General features: G+C 36.9%; 1 protein-coding gene across 1 annotated transcript; it reads right to left on the bottom strand.

Annotated features, from left to right (window-relative positions):
* Nucleotides 1-667: 667 nt before the first annotated feature.
* LOC311292477 (spindlin-W) lies at nucleotides 668-18,044 on the bottom strand. Its single transcript, XM_084412184.1, has 6 exons — nucleotides 18,014-18,044; nucleotides 14,620-14,840; nucleotides 13,163-13,204; nucleotides 9,869-10,116; nucleotides 6,911-7,144; nucleotides 668-3,474 (listed from the first exon to the last, which is right to left on the bottom strand). Exons 3-6 carry the CDS (start codon nucleotides 13,180-13,182, stop codon nucleotides 3,269-3,271), a joined length of 708 nt encoding a protein of 235 aa, XP_084268310.1. The 5' UTR covers nucleotides 13,183-13,204; nucleotides 14,620-14,840; nucleotides 18,014-18,044; the 3' UTR covers nucleotides 668-3,268.
* Between the last annotated feature and the right edge of the window lie 533 nt (nucleotides 18,045-18,577).

Below are 18,577 nucleotides of genomic sequence, written 5' to 3'. Positions count from 1 at the left end.
GTGACGTAATGGCGCTTCGAATTTTGGGTAGAAGTCTGGTTTGGCAAAAGCCGGAAGTAAATTCTTCTTTTTTTTTCAATCATTTTTCCCATATGGGATTTTTAAATAGTCTTTGTTAAAGAGTTATAAGCCATGAACCAAGCCAATCAGCTACGAGGTGAATCACAACACTGCAAACTTTGATTTAAAGCAAAACGTTTTTGAAAATCTGACAAGGCAAGACTGTGTACTTAACGGCTTTAGTGAGGGAAAGAACTACAATCCCATCAAAATGTTTTAGTATTTTGATTTTTGACAGTGTAGACTAGAGAGATTGACTCGATTACATCATTTGCAGTGCTTCATGGGAGTGGGCGGAGTTAAAGAGTTATTTTGGCTTTTTTATTGTGGAATTTTCTGTACAGCATCATGGGTAATGTAGTTTTTCACCAGGAATTCCACTGTTAAACAATTCTTTTAAAAACAAGCTGAAATAATGTGGGCTTCAACAGAAGCAAATACCATCCATTAACAACCTCGTAGATTACAGTATTTCTGTCTTTAGAGGTTTATAAATTATCATTCAAAATCAATTTCTCTATGGAAAAAAAAATGGGTGGGGAAAGAGTTAAACATAGTGAGTTACAAGTAAAAAGTCAATAAACAGCAAAACACCACCAACAATTTTCAGTGCAAAAAATATCTCTTTTATTATTTACGATAACATCAAACAAACAGACAGGATGAATATGTCACCTACTGAAACGTAACTTTGGTAAAAAAAAAAAAAAAAAAAAGCAGCAAAAGATTAAACAGATTAAATAGAAGAACCAGAGGAACCGGCAGAAGCTCGCGGACCACACAATAAAACACATTTACAAAGAAGCCAGAAAGAGAATTACTCGTTCACAGTTAGGAGAAAGAAAAACCGCAGAAGCCGGTTGAGGCTCGTCGTGAAACCTTGAACTTTTCCAACGGCTTGAAATCATCCAAGATTTGTCTACACGGGGAAAGCAGAAATATAGTACAAGTGTTTTTAAAGCACAACGGAGAATATACAGAAAATATTCCACCTGATGTCATCATGGCAAACAGACCGGAAACTCAATCCATATCCACAGCTGAAAGTTCAACAAGTCATTTAGAGAAATGTGCATTTCACTGAACAATACTTTCCCCTAATCCCAAAGAGGGCTGCCCAAAAGATTTACTGGCGTCAGGACAAACGAACAATTTATCTTCTCCAAAAAAAATAAATTAAACATGCTGTGTGTTTTTTTGATAATGACATACTGAATATCTAACAAGAAGAAAACTACACAATAAACAACTGATGAATCTGAGCGAAGCGCTAATGTACTGAAAACAATTCATAAACCTTCGGTCCGTCCGAGAGATGATGATAACCACATGCAAACCACAGCAGGAAAATGAGTTAAGATCAGCAAACACACCCAATCAGAGAGCAGCGCTGAACATCCAACATTTACATATCAAATCCTCATGTTTACATTACATTTACATAACCAAATTAATTTATGTACAGGTCTTTTGAGAGAAGTGGTTAAATTGGGTGTGATCGAATTAAATTCATTTGCAAAAAAAATGCAATTAAAAAAATTAATAGTGTTAGATTTAAACCATAAAAAAATGATAGAATTTGCATAAAAATGAAGTAGATTCTTGGCAAACTATGGCCATTTTAATGCAAAATTTTGTTTCGACGCTTTCAAGCAATTTTCCCCTGTATATTTCATTTTGGTGATGCCAATCAGTAAGACACTCCATGTATAATTGACTCATTTTGTAAAATCTTTGACTTCCTGCGAGACACATTGGAGAATGCTTAACAGTGTAAGAATAAAGTGCAAAAACTACAAGCAAAAAAAAAAAAAGGCCAAATCAGCTACATGAACTTGCTCATGTGCAGTGTTTACAACAAACCGTGACGCAATGCCAAAAAAATAGCCACAAAAGACATTTAAAGTTTTGCTGTTTTATCACTTTAAAAGTGCTGTGATGATAAAGCTCGTCGTGCACAAGGGGAAACGTATCCCCAAGTCAAGTAAAAGAACAAAACTGACGCAAGGTGAAATTGAGCTTCTCATCATTTAAGACCTGCCTTTATTTCACAGTGGAGGCAATGGAGAAGATGTTTAGATGTTTGTAGAGGTCTAACAGCTCTATCCAGCCCGCTGGATTGGACTCGTGTTTTACTAAACCCAACGTCAAATCAGACCGATCTTGTTTTTGCAATAACTGATTGTTAATCAATTAGAAACATAATTCAAACTGCTGTGCATTGTCATATCTAACTGCATTGGTCATCTTCCTACAATCAAAAAAGGAGACTGGTTTCATTTTTGCTATGCCTGACATTCAAAATCGCAGCTGTAGTTCGTGGCTTGGTGTTAGAAACAAGTGCTATGCAGTCAACAAAAAAAACGAAGGTGTAACACAGATGATTTCACACGGGACAAATCGGGCAACCCTATCCGTAGAGCGTTTTACAGTGTGACGCCGCAATACAGGACCTGACGATGTCACTTTAGTCATTTAATACTCGTCTGAGGTTAAATCGCTCAAGAAAACCATTTCCAAAACAGTGCTTCCTCTATGCTACATCTGTTCAAAACCAGATATAGTCCTAGTTTAATGCCTTTACTGACTGGAGTTTCGCTTTTAAAAATCCAAAAACCATCTTTTAAAGGTGGCCGAAAGCAGAAACACGTCCGTCTCGTTGCATATCTGATCTGATTTTGGGGGGAAATCGCAACTAAAAGAGCGACACAATGCCAACTCAAAGGTTTCAACTGCATTTCTGGGAGCAAACGTTTGTTATGAAGCATATTAGTTCTATAAATAGATCAGTTCGACAGTTTCATTTGTAATCAAATGTCTCTCTGATGTTACAGTCTTTTTTTTTTTTTACCAGAACTATTTACAATTCAAAACCAAGAACCTCCTTCGCAGTCTCGCGAGACCGAACATTCATACACAAGTCTCGAAAAACGAGACTGACCTTTTTCCAGGGTTTACGGCTGAATCGAAGATATTCCATGGGATTATAAACACCAAATGATGCCCAACTCGCACGTATAAATACACTTGTTTTGATATGACAAATTGTGGACAATGGCATCAACTCAAAATAACAAACCCTGTACACGTACGCTTCATTCAGTCCCTCCTCGCATGGCAGACTGTACAACGAGAGGCGATGATACTTAAGCTACGAAGAGGTGAAGCGGTGGGTTTGTTTCGGGTTTCTTTGTTTTGTCTGTTTCTTTTAGGTGGTCTTGACCAGGTCGTACACGTGGATGTGGAAATCGTCATCGTATTTGATGTAGTAGACAGACGGCTTGGCGGGAACTTGATAGATGACGAGGCCTGTTCTCTTTACTCCTTTATCCGTCACATACTCCACCTGCTTACCCACAAGGCTCTCGGTTTCCTCGCCGGGCTTCCTGTCTGCGGGCAGCAAGTGTTTATTCTCTGCGGAAACAAAGAAATGGAGACCGTAAACTGAAACTTCACTTCATTGCACAATGAGTCGGAATTAATGATTGAATTCAACCTACCTATTTTATTAATAGAATAGAATAAATGGTATACAAAAATTGGTTTTTAAGGTGACATTGTTACAGTGTAATTATATATTTAAGTACTGAGTAATATTAATTAACTACATGTACTCACTATAGGGTTAGGGTAGGATTAGGGATTGTTTGAGGGTTAGTTGCATGTAGTTATGCATAATTTACTGTTATTACTATGGTAAGTACATAATATGTAACAAGGACACTGTAAAGTAAAGTGTTACCCAATAAATATGCATGTTATTAATTTAAATATTTGTATTTTAGATAATTATATACAGAACTTCAAATGTTTGTAAAAGAAGTCTCTTATGCTCACCATAACTGCCTTTATTTGATCAAAAACACAGTGAGAACTACAGTAATATTATAATAATTGTTCATATTTGAATATGTTCAAATGTAATTTATTCCTGTGATTCAAAGCTGAATTACTCCAGTCTTCAGTGTCACATGATCCTTCAGAAATCATCCTAATATGCTGATTTGCCGCTCAAGAAACATTTCCTATCATTTGTTTCAGGATTCTATGGTGAATAGAAAGCTCAAAAAGAACAGCATTCATCATCAAGGTAGAGATAATGAGGTGGCTGATAATGTAGAAACTGACAGACCGTAGAGAAATCGAGCCAGATAGATAAAGATAAAAGATCTCTCAGGCCCTGTGTACACCTGGTGTGTGTTTTGGTCGATCGGATCACAAGCGGACGACACTAAATACAGTTATAAACGAGGTCTAAAACGTTTTGAGATTGTCCACTTTCGACCACTTCCAGAGGTAGTGGAAAATGCATTTGATCAGATTGCTTTTGTAGTGTAAACTCTCATGTGGTCGAATGTGTTTGAACAGACACAAAAGACCGTCTACTCTCCTTCTACTGAACTAATGCATAACATTATGTGAAGCGCTCTAGCCAGACGAGATTTAATCTGTCAGCTGGAGACCCAAGTTTGGTTTGAAGACGAAAAACATACCAAGCACAATGTTCTCTCATCATTCCTGATTACTAACACACACTCGGGCTGGTCTTACGGCTGTCAGAGCAGAAACTAAAGCTGATGCTCTCCGTGTGTTTTTCCATCATCTTCGATCGTGTTCATATATAATTGCATGAGCTTATTTCATCCATTAGATCAAAAGATTAAAAAAAATAAAAAATAAAAACCTTCCCCGTCCATAGACCCTCTCCTCGAAGAAATCAGGGACAGAAGTGGTTGAAAGTAGGGCTGAACGATACATCGAATTTTCATCGTCATCGCGATATGAACTCGCGCGATGAACACATTGCAACAGACAGCCTGACACCATGAATAAATGCCTTGTTCAGATTACAAGATTTTTGTGTCTGTTAAGATAGTCACGGTGTCAGATTACACGATTTTGACTACTAAAATCTTGTTGTGTGTGGACAAGAAACATGTCAGACTACACTTTGCTTTCCGACCAGTCATCACGTGCCGTCGCACGCACGCACACACACACACACACACACTCTCCCTCGCTCGCTCACTCGCTCACACACACACACACACACTCTCCCTCGCTCACTCAGTCACGCTCACACACACACACTCACTGTTGCTCGCACTCTCACTCACTTACTCAACCCGTCCTGGAGGGCCGTTAAAAAATTAAACATGCTAGTCTTTCTGTCGTGAAGCATCACAGACGCGACGTAGGTTGTCGCCCACTATGACACACTATACGAGATGAAACGATCGAATCTTGCGTCCCGACGCCCGTTGTCGTTTACGAATCCCCACGACACCCTACGTCAAATGGATCGTGCCAAAATCGTGTAATCTAAATCAGGCAGGTAATAAACGTTTGACCTATCATCACGCAAAGAACCTATTAAAGTACTAAGACATGGGAACAGTATAGCTAACATTCAAATTTGAATATTTATCGCAAGTCATATCGTCATCGCAATATTAAACAATGTTATCGCACATCGCACATAGGCCTGTCACGATAACAAATTTTGCTGGACGATAAATTGTCCAAGAAATTATCGCGATAAACGATAATATTGTCGTTCTGAGACCATTTTCATTTAATATAATTATAATGGCATAATAATGCAGGTACACCTTTTCAAAGATCTATAAACTTTTATTTCTAAAGAATATTAAACATTGAAAACGGAAAACATTTTAAATATCCAAAAAAATGAACAAAACAACCAAAAACAATAAAAGCAATGGACTCTTAGTGTCTGTTAACAAAATAAATGTCTGTTAATAAATAAAATGGATGTAAACAAAATTGCACTTCAAAAAATATTAAACATTAGGCTTTAGACATTAGGCATAAATAGTGATACATTCCATAACAGGCAAAACTGACAGTTAGGACCTTTGTTAACAAAACAAAAAAAGCCTCAACAAGCCATATCGCACAATTTTGCACTGTTACTCCTGTTACTTTGTCCTCCTGTTACTTTGTCAAGTGATTGTGTACTGTCGGGAAGACGGAGACGCGCTTTATTGTGTGTATATGCTACGCACTGAAAATACTTGGTTAGGATTAGGGGTGAGGAGTGCGTGCGTATTACACGCCATAAAGAGCGTATCATATGCACGCAAAAACTATTTTTGGCGTATAAATGGCACGAGAAATAACATTCGTGGTATAGATACGCATTTTCATGTGATCGGGCTCGCTGTCGCAACTCACAACTAGCGTCTTCTCTCTCTCCCGGCAGTCGCCGCAAACAGTCCCGCCGGCGCTTTCCCATACAAAGACCATGTGACTGACAAGAGAGTTCACTCCTCCTATACGCTAAAGAACCGAGAGTGGTCATCCAGTCTCTTTGGTAGAGACTGAGAGAGAGAGACGAGGAAAACAAACAAGCATGCAAATGGAATTATCGCGGCCGGAAAAATTATCGAGCTAATTTTTTTTTATCGTGCGATTAATTGACTTATCGACTATCGCGACAGGCCTAATCGCACATCACCTCATATCGTGCAGCCCTAGTTGAAAGTGGACAAAAGAGACGGATTAAAACACCAGGTGTAAACAGGAATGTGTCTCCCTCGTCTACTTGTGATCCAATCGACCAATATGCATCTTAATACCAGATGTAAACAGGACCTAAGAGATGCTTCATAGAGTCACAGAACCAAAAAAAAACAATCTTGGTTTTGAAGCATTGCTCTGTAAGGCAGAGCAGCAATTTAAACGTGTCTGCTAGTGCTAATTGCATAAATTTGAATGTAACACTTTCTAGTATCATAATATAAAGTTTGAAATTCATCAAGCAAAAAGGTGAGTAATATCAGATGGAAATACAGTAAGGTTTTATTAAAAACATCAGCTTATTTACCCGCTTCAGGTAAAATCCGGAGGTCTCCGTCTTTGTAGTCGTCCCAGAGCTGGTACATGTAGAGCACAGGGTCTTTCTCGTATGTGATGTAGTACCAGTTGGTCATGATGGGCGCTCGGGACAGGACCATCCCCCTCCACTCGTTCTTCTCACCGTCCTCCTTCTCAAACAGATGCTCCACGGCTTTTCCCACCAGCTCCTCTGCGTCATGAGGAACCTTGATCTTGTTGTTCACTACGAAGGGTTAGGAAACACAGCAAAATGACAAAAAGAGGTTGTGTGTTACAGTGATTTTACACTTGTTAACAGCTCTTGTGGCTTAAAAGCTCTGAAATCTGACTGGGATTGAATGAACCATGTTCAATCACACTGAAATACGCAACGCATGTAATTGGTTGAATTAATGCAACTATAAAGCCTTCCTGTAGCTCAAACAGTAGAGCGTTGGCGCTTGCGACGCCAAGGTCATGGGTTCGATTCCCAAGGAAAGAAAGAAGTGATAAGAATGTAAATGTGTACCTTGAAATGCAATGCAAGTCGCTTTGGATAAAAGCATCTGCCAAATGCATAAATGTAAATGTATAAACAGCAATATGATCAAAGTTACTGTACCTACACAGTTCAAATGTCTGGGGTCGATAAAATATTTTTATTGATTTCTCTAGAAAATGTGTTACATGGTATAAAAAGGAGGGAAATAAAGTGAAATGTATTCCTGTGATGGCAAAGCTAAATTTTCAGCAGCAAAAAAACAGCATTTATTTATTAAGTGAAATAGGAATCTTTTATAACATATAAATGTCTTTACTACTGAAAGTATTAAATTTCTTCAAAAAAAAAAATCTAACAACTATTCTTTCACTATGCAAAATAGTTAATTAGACTAAGATATAATCGTTTTTTATAAACTAAAGCTGTGCAAAACAAACAGGCACCAAAATTCTTGTCACAATATTTCATATTCATCCTTTTCTAGATGAACCCTCATTTACTTTGCAACATATGGTGCTGTTTTCATATATTCTCAATTGTGACGGCGTAAATCTATGCATACAAAACAGTGCCATTTGAGTATCACCATGATGCGATTATACTTTTTATTAATAAAAACTGAATGAATCAGTGAAAACCGTTTTAGTTTCAGTAAAGTAAAATAACCCTGATACGATAATCATTCTCCATCATTATTCCAACCACAAACATCATCAAAAACAAATGTCTTCCAATTCAGTCTTTTTCATTGTGTGCTTTAGTAGTCAGTTCATTTATTTTCCCTTCTGTCTATTTTAACTTTATAATGATTACTGGGGAACAGATGTGCACATCATTGCATACAGGAAAAAAAAAACCCTACAGGGGCTGCACGATATATCCTTTTATCATCGATATTGCAATAAAGATAGTCACATTGCAGGATGTGCGAAGTCAAGTATAGGAATCGTAGTTGAACCGTATGGACCAGGCACCGCGGTTCGAAACGCACGTGATTCTCGGATTAATTGCAGTTTAACCATCATAGAGCAAAGTTTGCTGGTGTTGTAGGTCCTGTCAGTTTAAACACTATCTGAGTGAAAGAAGACGCGAAAGAGAACTGGGAACACCGAATTCAGTTCTCTTTCTCATTTTTTTGTGCATGAAAGGACACACAAAATGCCCATCTCGGCTAGTATCCTCATAATAAACAGTCACTTATGGCTTATGTAATAATATGTAAGGATTGCTCAATTCAATTTGATAGAATTTACTATTAATTGAAATGCGTAAATCGTAAAAAAAAGGGCTTATTTTAATTTATTTTTGTGCATATGCAGACTTTCATCTCTCTTGTAAGCATAATGCAATTTATAAGCATTTATAGTTTTATTGTCCAACCTAAAAGTATGTTGGATAATATACACAGGCTATACTGTTGAAACATTATGTTTCATAAACATTTTTTTAATATTTTCTATATATTTTGCACTTCAGTCATGTGTCATACGACGAATATATTATAATAATATAATATATAAGGATATATGGCAGAATTATTGTTATATTCATACTTATGAAAGAATATACTCCAAATAATTTGCATTTAAAATCTTAGTTGTGATTATAACCAAGATTTTGGTTGTGATTTTAACACAGTTGATGTCAAAACTCACTTCTCAGGTTTGTCTTAAAGCAAATTAAAAACTCCACATAGACATAAACAACATTAAAAACTTAACAGACCACCTAAACCGAGCGCTGGGTTTGGTGGGGGGTAATTGAGAATGAATGGGGGGAAAGTCACATGAGAGGAGGCAATGCCTCCATCGCGCTATGATTGGATATGATCGTTATGATTGGTTCGCGCGATAAATCCCGCCTCTTGTTTTTGTGAGTGTTCTCGAATCGGCCTGAATGAAGATAATGATGGCATTAACAACTGAGAAAGAAAACGGATGCGTATTATTACATTAGATACATGCATTCGGTCTTAAAGTCAATAATGCTAATCAAACAACTAAATACAAAGAGAAAATCACTTTTGTAGCTTTATATAGTAAAGAATATGCAGTGTTATTTTACATTTGATTATTCCATTTCTGTACCTGAATACTGTAAACATAAAGCACTGTTTATTTCATTTGTATCTTTGTTATACTGTGTCTATGAATCGATGTTTTAATTTGTTTATTATTTTCTATGCAGATTCACTCCCCTACAAAATTATAGAATGATTAATTATTTCCAAACAGAGCTATTCAAGTCATCTGTTGAAATTATTTTCACAGACATTTTTTTTTGTGTGTGTATATCATGATAAATATCCTTATCTGGATATCCAGTTTCTCATACCGTGACATTTTGGTCATGCATACACTCACAGAGTTGTTTTAGTTGCCGTTCATGCACTATAAATACTGCTCATCCTTGCACATGTGCTACTTCCTGTTTCCTGTTTGCAGCACAACAGATCCACCTACTCACCCACTTTCTCAGTGAGAACTTGCAGGTTGGAGACTCTCTCATCTTTAAAGAGCTCGATGCCATAGACGCAGTCGAAGCCGTCGTACTTGACCATGAACAGGGAGGAGTTGACGCTGAGGCGGTCCAGCACGGTGCCCTTCCACTTGGTCAGCGCGCCCTTCTCCCTCCAGCTGTGTTGGATGCGTCGGCCCAGCAGGTTGTTGGGATCTGGAGTGAGACTGTCGCTCAGCTCGCCACTGCTGCGCTTCCTGACGAGAGGAGAAAAACAGATTTTATATTGCACAGCATTCTCTCTTAGATGATATCAAATGCGTATGGCTCACGTGACAGATACACATACTGTACGTTAATCTAAAGTGGTATTAATATGAGTATCAGCAGTCTAAAAATGATGCATGATTTAAAACTGTTGGTAAAACTACAATAAGGTTTCATTAGTAAACGTGAACTATGAATGAACAGCATTTATTAATCTAAATGAATGTGAAATTCAACGTTTACTGATACATTATTAAAATCATATGTTGCATTTGTTAACATTAGTTCATGCACTGTGAAATAACGTGAACAAAGAATGAACGACTTTTAGTCAAAGATTAATAAATACTGTAACAAATGTATTACTCGTTGTTAGTTCATGTTAGTTACTGCATTAACTAATGAAACCTTATTGTTAAGTGTTTCCAAAATTTGATAAAGAATGAAATACAATTTTTGCATGATTTAAAGTACACTACACTAATTGTATATTTTGAAAGAAATTATTATTCATCAAGGATGCATTAAATTGATCAAAAATGCCAGTAAAGACACTTATGTAAGGGATAATGTATAGCGAGGTGGTTGTTATAGCGAATAACAACCCCCGACAGGCTGAACGGGACCCCGACGCGAAGCGGAGGCTTATTACCTACAAAATAAATAAATAATTTGACACAAAATATTGATTTAAAAACGATTGTATTGTAATAAAATGTTATAACGCAGCCTTGGTGAGCAGAAGAGACTTCTTTCAAAAACATTTAAAAAATCGTACCGAATCCAAACAGTAGTGTACAAAAAAAGAAAAAATTTCATAATCTTTCATCAATATGTAATAACTTGCTAAGCCCTCCAATTTTTCAACCACCTTGATCTATTCTGACCTGCAACAGCCACTTTTCACAATCCAACCAATTCCAAAACAACTCCTGCCCTGTATTTTTCTTTAATATCCTATTTCACTCAGAAACACATCAGATTACCAAAATAAAATGGGTTCACACGGACTCTACAGGCGCCTAATAGAAATTGGGAGTAAAAAGTTGACTGTGACTGAACACACAGAAAGGACTAAAGGCGACTGCCAACTAACATGTGTGTTCTGCGGCTGTGTGTAAGTAAATATCAGCATATATATATACATCGTTCAAAAAGAGAAACAAAAACTGGGACTGCAGATATACAAACCGTAAACAAAGCAGCGCTGTTGAATATCAATCACGCTGATCACTTTCCTTCCAGTCGGCTCATGTTATTATGAACATTTTCGTGCATTGGTATGCTCAAGTAAGATTGATGTCTGTGCCGTCTTGACTTCTAGGCTTTTCATCGCTTTCACTGACTCGTTCGCTAAGGTTAAGCTCACACTACAGGACTGTAAAGACTACATGAATCACTGTGGCGCTCACACTACACACAACAAGGCTTCTTGTCATCTGTCGTCGTCTTGTCGAAAACGAAAATACGGTCAAACTTAAAAGTGGCGTTTCCATTCTAATTATGCTTTTACACGAAAGTTTGATTCGGGTAGATTAACAAAGAGAGCCTAGGTTCAATTTTGGCGAGAGTTACCCTTTAAGCCCCGATCTTTACGAGTTGTGTGCGCGTCACTGAGAAACATGGCGGAATACCACAATACTTAAAGGTATTTAGCAGTGATATTGCTTGACTTTTCTATTTACAGCAAAGTAAGCTAATTGCCTGCACAGAATATGATGGCATTATTATACAATGTAATATGTAACGATAAAGTTTGCACGTGGCTTCATAAATTAATTAAAAACATAAAAAGAAAAGCACACTTGAAGCACTTTGTTCTTTCTTTGTTCTTCATTTTCTAGAACTAGAGTTTAAGAAACTTGCTCTATTTTTGTGTAATTAATTAAGAGAAAGTGCCGGATGCCGTCATAAACACGACTTCCCACCTCGTAAGTACGAACTTCCCAGGAGGACTTGAACGCACCAATACTCAACGAGCATCAGTGACCTCAACGTGCGCCGTTTTGGACGTTTTTCGTCGCAGACTTTGGAAATCTATCCGTGATAGCAACATCCAGTTAAAAGTCATGTAGTGTGAGCTTGCCTTAAGCTGAACAGCCAATTAGAGTCATCGCTCTCTCTCAACGATGAAGCCAATGCCAACGGATGCCTATTTAACATGCTCAATCGGCCTAAAAAAGGGGTCCGACTAAAGCCAACGACGCAAAAAAACTGGGCCGACCCAATGGTCAGTAAAACTACCAACCACTAACAACCGACTATAGTTCAGCCGAGTGCATGAGTTCAGTCAGAGCTCAGTTTAATAATTCACTTCTACTGGGGAATGTCTGTCACTCAACAATTCTAGCATTGAAAACACATTCCTGGAAATATCACAGCTTAATCCGGCCTGACACCGAAATATTCTTTCCAGCCTAGTCCTGTTGATAATCTGATATGAGCGATGATGTGCACAATCATTATTAGTCAAGATCGACCGATGTGGGCAGATTCTGAAACAAATTTCTGGAGAGCAACGTTTTATATAACACAGTTTAATTACAGCAAATGAGATGTATACTTGAACGCTTATTAGTCAATGGCTGAAAGTCAATGTGCCTTATCCACTGATAAGGCTATAAGTAGTTTGTGGAAGTGATATGAGACTATAACTGACACTTAATCTGTGAACCAGCCAACTGGTTATTAGTGATAATGTCAAAATAACCAAATATTATAATATATAACTCAACACAATCAAATATATGTGATTTAGACTGATCTGCTAATGAATCAGAACTGATTCAACCAATTCACTGAAAAGAAATCAACTCAAGAGAACGATTCACCCACATATTGCACATCACTATGGCAGTGATGGTAAACCATTGCACTTCCATATTTATAATGGTAAAATTAATGTACTATGGTATTTACAAGTTGCATTAATTTTGGTATCCCTTCAATATCATCATATACCAAAGTATCATGGTATCATCGGTCTGATACCATCATTGTTCAATGTTAAAGTGTGTTTATATTAGATTTACTCACCTGCCCCTTTTCTTGGACATGTTTCCAAAACCTCAAGCACGTCTAGAAGAGAAAAATGACAAGACTTATAAGTAAACCAATAGGTTTGCTTGTCTTCTGGCAAGACACTACAAGTAAAAGTTGTAGTCAGTTTTGGGCTATTTTGCTTTCAGACTACTGGAAAGAAAACATCCAAAATGCACACTGAAGTGCTTGTTTTATTATTCTTTTTTACACTTATTTGCGTCTAAAGATTTCAATTACAATAGATATCTTTAAAGGCCGTTTCTCAAAATTATTTTCAGAAATCTCCACTTTTGCAGCACTTGCATACACCAAACATTTAGTCTTATTTTATTCCTAACTAAATTCAGAATTTGTTTTTATTTTACACAGAGTTTTATTTGTAAAACATTTGCCTGATTTATTTTATTTCTAAAGACATGGAGTACATTTTTATTGGAGTGATATTCAATAATCGCTTCTGTAAAACTATGTCAACAAAATGAAAAAAAAAATGAAAATAATTTTTGAATGTTTCAAGGTTTAGATTTCTGTTCTGGAGATGTATGTTAATAATCAGATAATACCTCATTTGCATATTTAAACATAACTTTTCAGAAATCATGTGATACAAAGCAACTGGACTGTGATTAATCAAATGGGGAAGTGTGGTGATAGCTGTTAATTTTAATAGGTTTTTTTTTCTGGCTTTATTGTAATATCATAAGATATAATTTAGGGCTAAGAGCAATAATACATATGGCACAACTGCAGATATTACTTTCATTTCTGCATTTAGAAACTGATGGGAGTGTCAACATATGGAGGTTGTCGACCACATGGTTTTGACAGCTCCATTCAGTCCTTAAGCCAAATCTGCAACATTGTTCATGTTACAATGCTTCAAGTCTTGTTAATCAGGTGTGACCTGTGCATGTTACATATGTAACGCCACGTTATCTTTTGTTATTTTATAGCATTGCCATATTAATCTGGCCTCTGATTGGACAATGACTCAACAGCGCCCGTGTTGCATAATTACATCGAATCTGCGGCATGTATTCAGGTGTTTATGGTTTAATATCGCGTTAAGTTGATGTGAAACCCACGTAGAACATGAGACGTCCACAATATTGCGGCATAGGCTAATAGAGGCCGGTTTATTTTTCATGCCTTAATGGTGCAAGCTGTGCTGTTTCAACATATATCGGCCAAAATGTAACACATACATCATAACAAACATGTCAGACATCAGTAATGCAAGTAAACGAGTGTTTAGAGTCTATACAAAGCCACAAAATCGGGTCGTTTCGCTGCTTCACATGGAAAACACCAACGCAGCTATAAAACGCTGGCGTTTCTGTCCTTTGCGCAACCGGTAAACTCCGCTTTACCTTCGTGTTTTGTCTTCATACATACTCTTATTTCTACGTGCTCATATGCTTCTGTATAAATCGTAAGAAAAGTACGATTACCTGGCCTCTATTTTCATGTCTATGATGGACTTCCCTCTGCAGATCCTCATGTATAATGCTCGTCCAGACGCGAGGCAACAACCTGGCACGGCCGGTATAAACTACAATTCCCAGAATGCATTGTCAGGGAGAGTAAAGCAAACAGCGGAAAGGGCATTCTGGGAAATGTAGTTGAGGGTGTGAAAGGGGCGGACACACATTCTTCCTGTGTCCGACTGCAACTGTGTGAATGAGAAAATAAAATCCAGCTAAACAAAGAGTTATTAACGAAACACCTGAATACAAATCATGAGAGATAATAAAATCTCTCCGGATGTTATTTTTTAATATTATGAGTGGGGAAATGTTTACTACTTTTATAAGCACTCAAGGAACTACAATTCCCAAGATGCACCAAGACTTTTCTTTGTCATTCCGTCGGTCAGCTTTGGAGGAACAGGCCTTTGCTTTATTCAGAGCGTTTCTTTTTGTGTTTCAAAATGTGTGCATATGTTGAATTAAACGTTAGGATGCATAAATATTTATTTTAAAATAAAATAGGCCTACACCATGTTCAGAAAAAATGCTTGAATTACACAGCATTACATCAGCCTCTGCATTTCATATAATTATATCTATAGGATCCAACTTTCAGATAAGCCTGTCTATTCCTTTAAAATTGGTAGTAGCCTACTAAGTCATAAAAAAAAAACTAATATTATCTATAAGATACAAAATGTATAATACCCAAAATGTTATGTAAAAAAATATAGGCCTATATATATTTTAAGTCTTTTAGTTGTACTGTTGACATTCAATTTGTATTTAGGTAAAACTGTTTAAAATAAGTAGAAAATAATACTATGCAAGGTATAGTTTGAGGCTAAACCATTTTGTGTGTGTGTGTGGTTTGTCATACTAATGGTTTTAGTATGATTCTACTCATGAAGCAAAAAATATGCACAATGCAGCTTTGCATATTCCAGTTTGCATACCTGGCTGAAACTGAAAGTCACACATGTATTGAAATGACATTTCTTGGACCCGCACCATTGGTCATTGTCCAGCAATACTCTGGATCAGGGGCCATTGCAGTATTGAATATTCTCCACAAGAGGACACTAGTGCTCCATCCTCAGATCAACAGGACAGAACCAACACATATAAACTTACCAAAAGCAGTAAAGATGTCGTCATTCACTGTTCAGAGAAGTTTTTATTCTTATTTTATTAGAACACTCCCAAAAGGTTTAATGTGACTGAATTGATTTCTGTGCGACTCAACAGCAGTGATTAAAACAGTTCAAAATCAGTTCCATGATATAGTTCATTCTGACCACAACCACATACCCAATTATAATAGGATGTCTACACTTACGTATGTTATTCCAAGTGTTTTACTTTCTTTGTTTTTGTGTTTTACATTAAAGTTGCAAATCTTTAGCTAATTTTTTACATCCAAAAAAAAAAATTATTCTGTCATTAATTACTAACCCTCATGTCGTTCCAAACCTTAAAGACATTCATTCATCTTCAGAAAACAAATGAAGATCTTTTTGATGAAATCTGAGGATTTCTGTCCCTCCATTGACAGCTACGTAACTACGACTTTTACGCTTCAAAAAGTTAATAAAGAGATTGTACAACTAATCCATATGAATTGAGCGGTTTAGTCCAAATTTTCCGAAGAGACTCGATCGCTTTATATGATGAACAGATTGAATTTATGCCTTTATTCACATTTAAACATTTATCACACATTAGCTGTGGTAAACAGAGTAAATAGTGACCGAATTTTCATTCGTGGGTGAACTTAACCCTTTAACAGGGATCTGTAGACTTTTTATATCCACAATGAGAGAAAATGAGATGGACAGAATTTCTATATAATATATAATATTTTCTCATAATTCACGAATACTGAGCATTTATCTAAAACAAACCGTTTTATCGTGAACGCTTGTCTTTGCTGTGCTAAATGCAGCCTAAACGTGTCGTCTTATTTTCACCATTTAATTTCTGTAACTCCAGGTCCTGAATGCTGAGCCATGAATCACTCGACGAGTGAAGATCCGCTGGGGTTTGAAGGATGTCTCATGCCTCTTGACTGAGTCAGACATACAGGCCTTGTGCAAGTCTCAAAATACCTCAGGGCAGAGCCAAAGAAATTCTCATTTTTGTGTTGTTTTCTTCATCCTGCTAATACAAATGCAGTTACTGACATATTGGATGGCTTTTTTGGAGGTCATCCTGACAGTCAACATCTTCCACCATCCTCCATAAAGCGACTCAGAGCCACCAGAACAAACAATGATGGGCAATAAGAGCGTTTCCCTGAGGCGGTGACTCTCAACAACTGAACTAAACTGTTCCCTGCGTGAAATGTGAATTTTGATGCTCCTATTTTTGTCCATGTATTCTTCGTGCTGACTTCAGTCTACTGCACTGCTTATATGAATCCTACGTTGCAATCCGATTCGCATATATGTTTTTTATGTAACAAAACGAGTTCAGAACCACCACTATAATGTCACCGGACATTTTCTTGGTTGTTTTTGCCTCGACATATCTGAAAAGAAAGCTGCTTATGTCAGAAGAGATTTTTTTTTCCTAGAAGAGGCCTAAATAAAGTTTGTAAGATGTAAAACATACATAAACACAAGCATCATGGCACTGCGCATGTGTACAAGGTATTCTTTATTTCAGATTGAGAAAATAGTCAGATTCAAGCCGATTCATTGCGTTCAGACAGAATGCAATGATTGGACGAAAATGTTTTTTGGTCCTGAGACTTCCACAGAAGATATATGTCCATTTTTTTTAAACATTTATACCACTTCTATTATTGATTGCTATCAGGATGTGAAGAGAGCTTCAACCTGTATAACAAAAAGTGTTTATAAAACAAATTGCCTATACCCTTTTTAGTGTAGCGAATAGTAAAATCCCTTAGGATAAAAGCACCTGCTAAATGACACAGCTGTTAAAAATTTAATATAAAAGTAACATCTGAAAAAGGATAAAAAAAATTACATCTAAAAAAAAAAAAAAAAAAAGGTGCTATGCAAAACTCTCCGCCGTTCACACGTTCTGGGTGGTTACTATAGGGCCTTATTATGTAGGTGGTTGCCAGGGGGTTGCTAGGGATTTCTTGGGTGGTTGCTAGATTATATACTGGCCCAAGTCAAAACATATTCTGGTAAAATCATATCAGTAATAATGAAATTCTTCCTCCAAGTAAAAGGCACTAAAACGTGCTACTTACTAAGTAATACAATTAATCTTTCTTTTTGCAGATATGCATGCATGATACATTAATATAGAACTCAAACTCATCTATATTACCTATTTTACACAGCTTCAGTTTTAATGTTTCTGGTTTCATTTTTTATTTCATTTTTTTTTTATCACTCACCTGCTCTTTCAATGACTTCCACATCCACGCTCTGTCCTCGAGCGGATCAGTCGAGTCTGGGTTTGGTTCTTGTAGCGTTTTCAGGGTCACTGTGAGCCGCTGTGTGAAAGCAGCAGTGTTCAAATGTAATCGCATCTTTGAGTCTCTGTGCAGAAATTATGCGGCGTAAATGTTCCTTCCAGGCCATCAAGCACCAACCAGCCTTGATCTTACATAAAAACACTTCCCATGGGAAAAATACATTCCTCTGAAAGCTATTTACATAAATAAATGCGGAGATAGAAAGGGTTGTAACGTCTGGCTTCTAGCAAGCACAACGATGAAGCTGCGAGGAGAATTCCAAGATGATAAACCTTTTATTAAACTAAACACACGCAGGCGATGATAATAGCAAATACTAAAATATTTAATAAAAAACACACTAAGTGTTAACAAGAACTGACCAGGAGCGACAGAAATATAGGGCTTAAATACACAGTGGAAACAAAGGAAACTAAACAAGAGACAGGTGGCAATAATGAGTAATTAAATTGGAAACCATGACGACTAACAAGGAATGAAGAC

Source organism: Rutilus rutilus (genome assembly GCF_951802725.1).
Source record: "Rutilus rutilus genome assembly, chromosome: 6".
Classification (NCBI taxonomy): domain Eukaryota; kingdom Metazoa; phylum Chordata; class Actinopteri; order Cypriniformes; family Leuciscidae; genus Rutilus; species Rutilus rutilus.
This window is presented reverse-complemented; position numbering and strand designations above follow the sequence as displayed.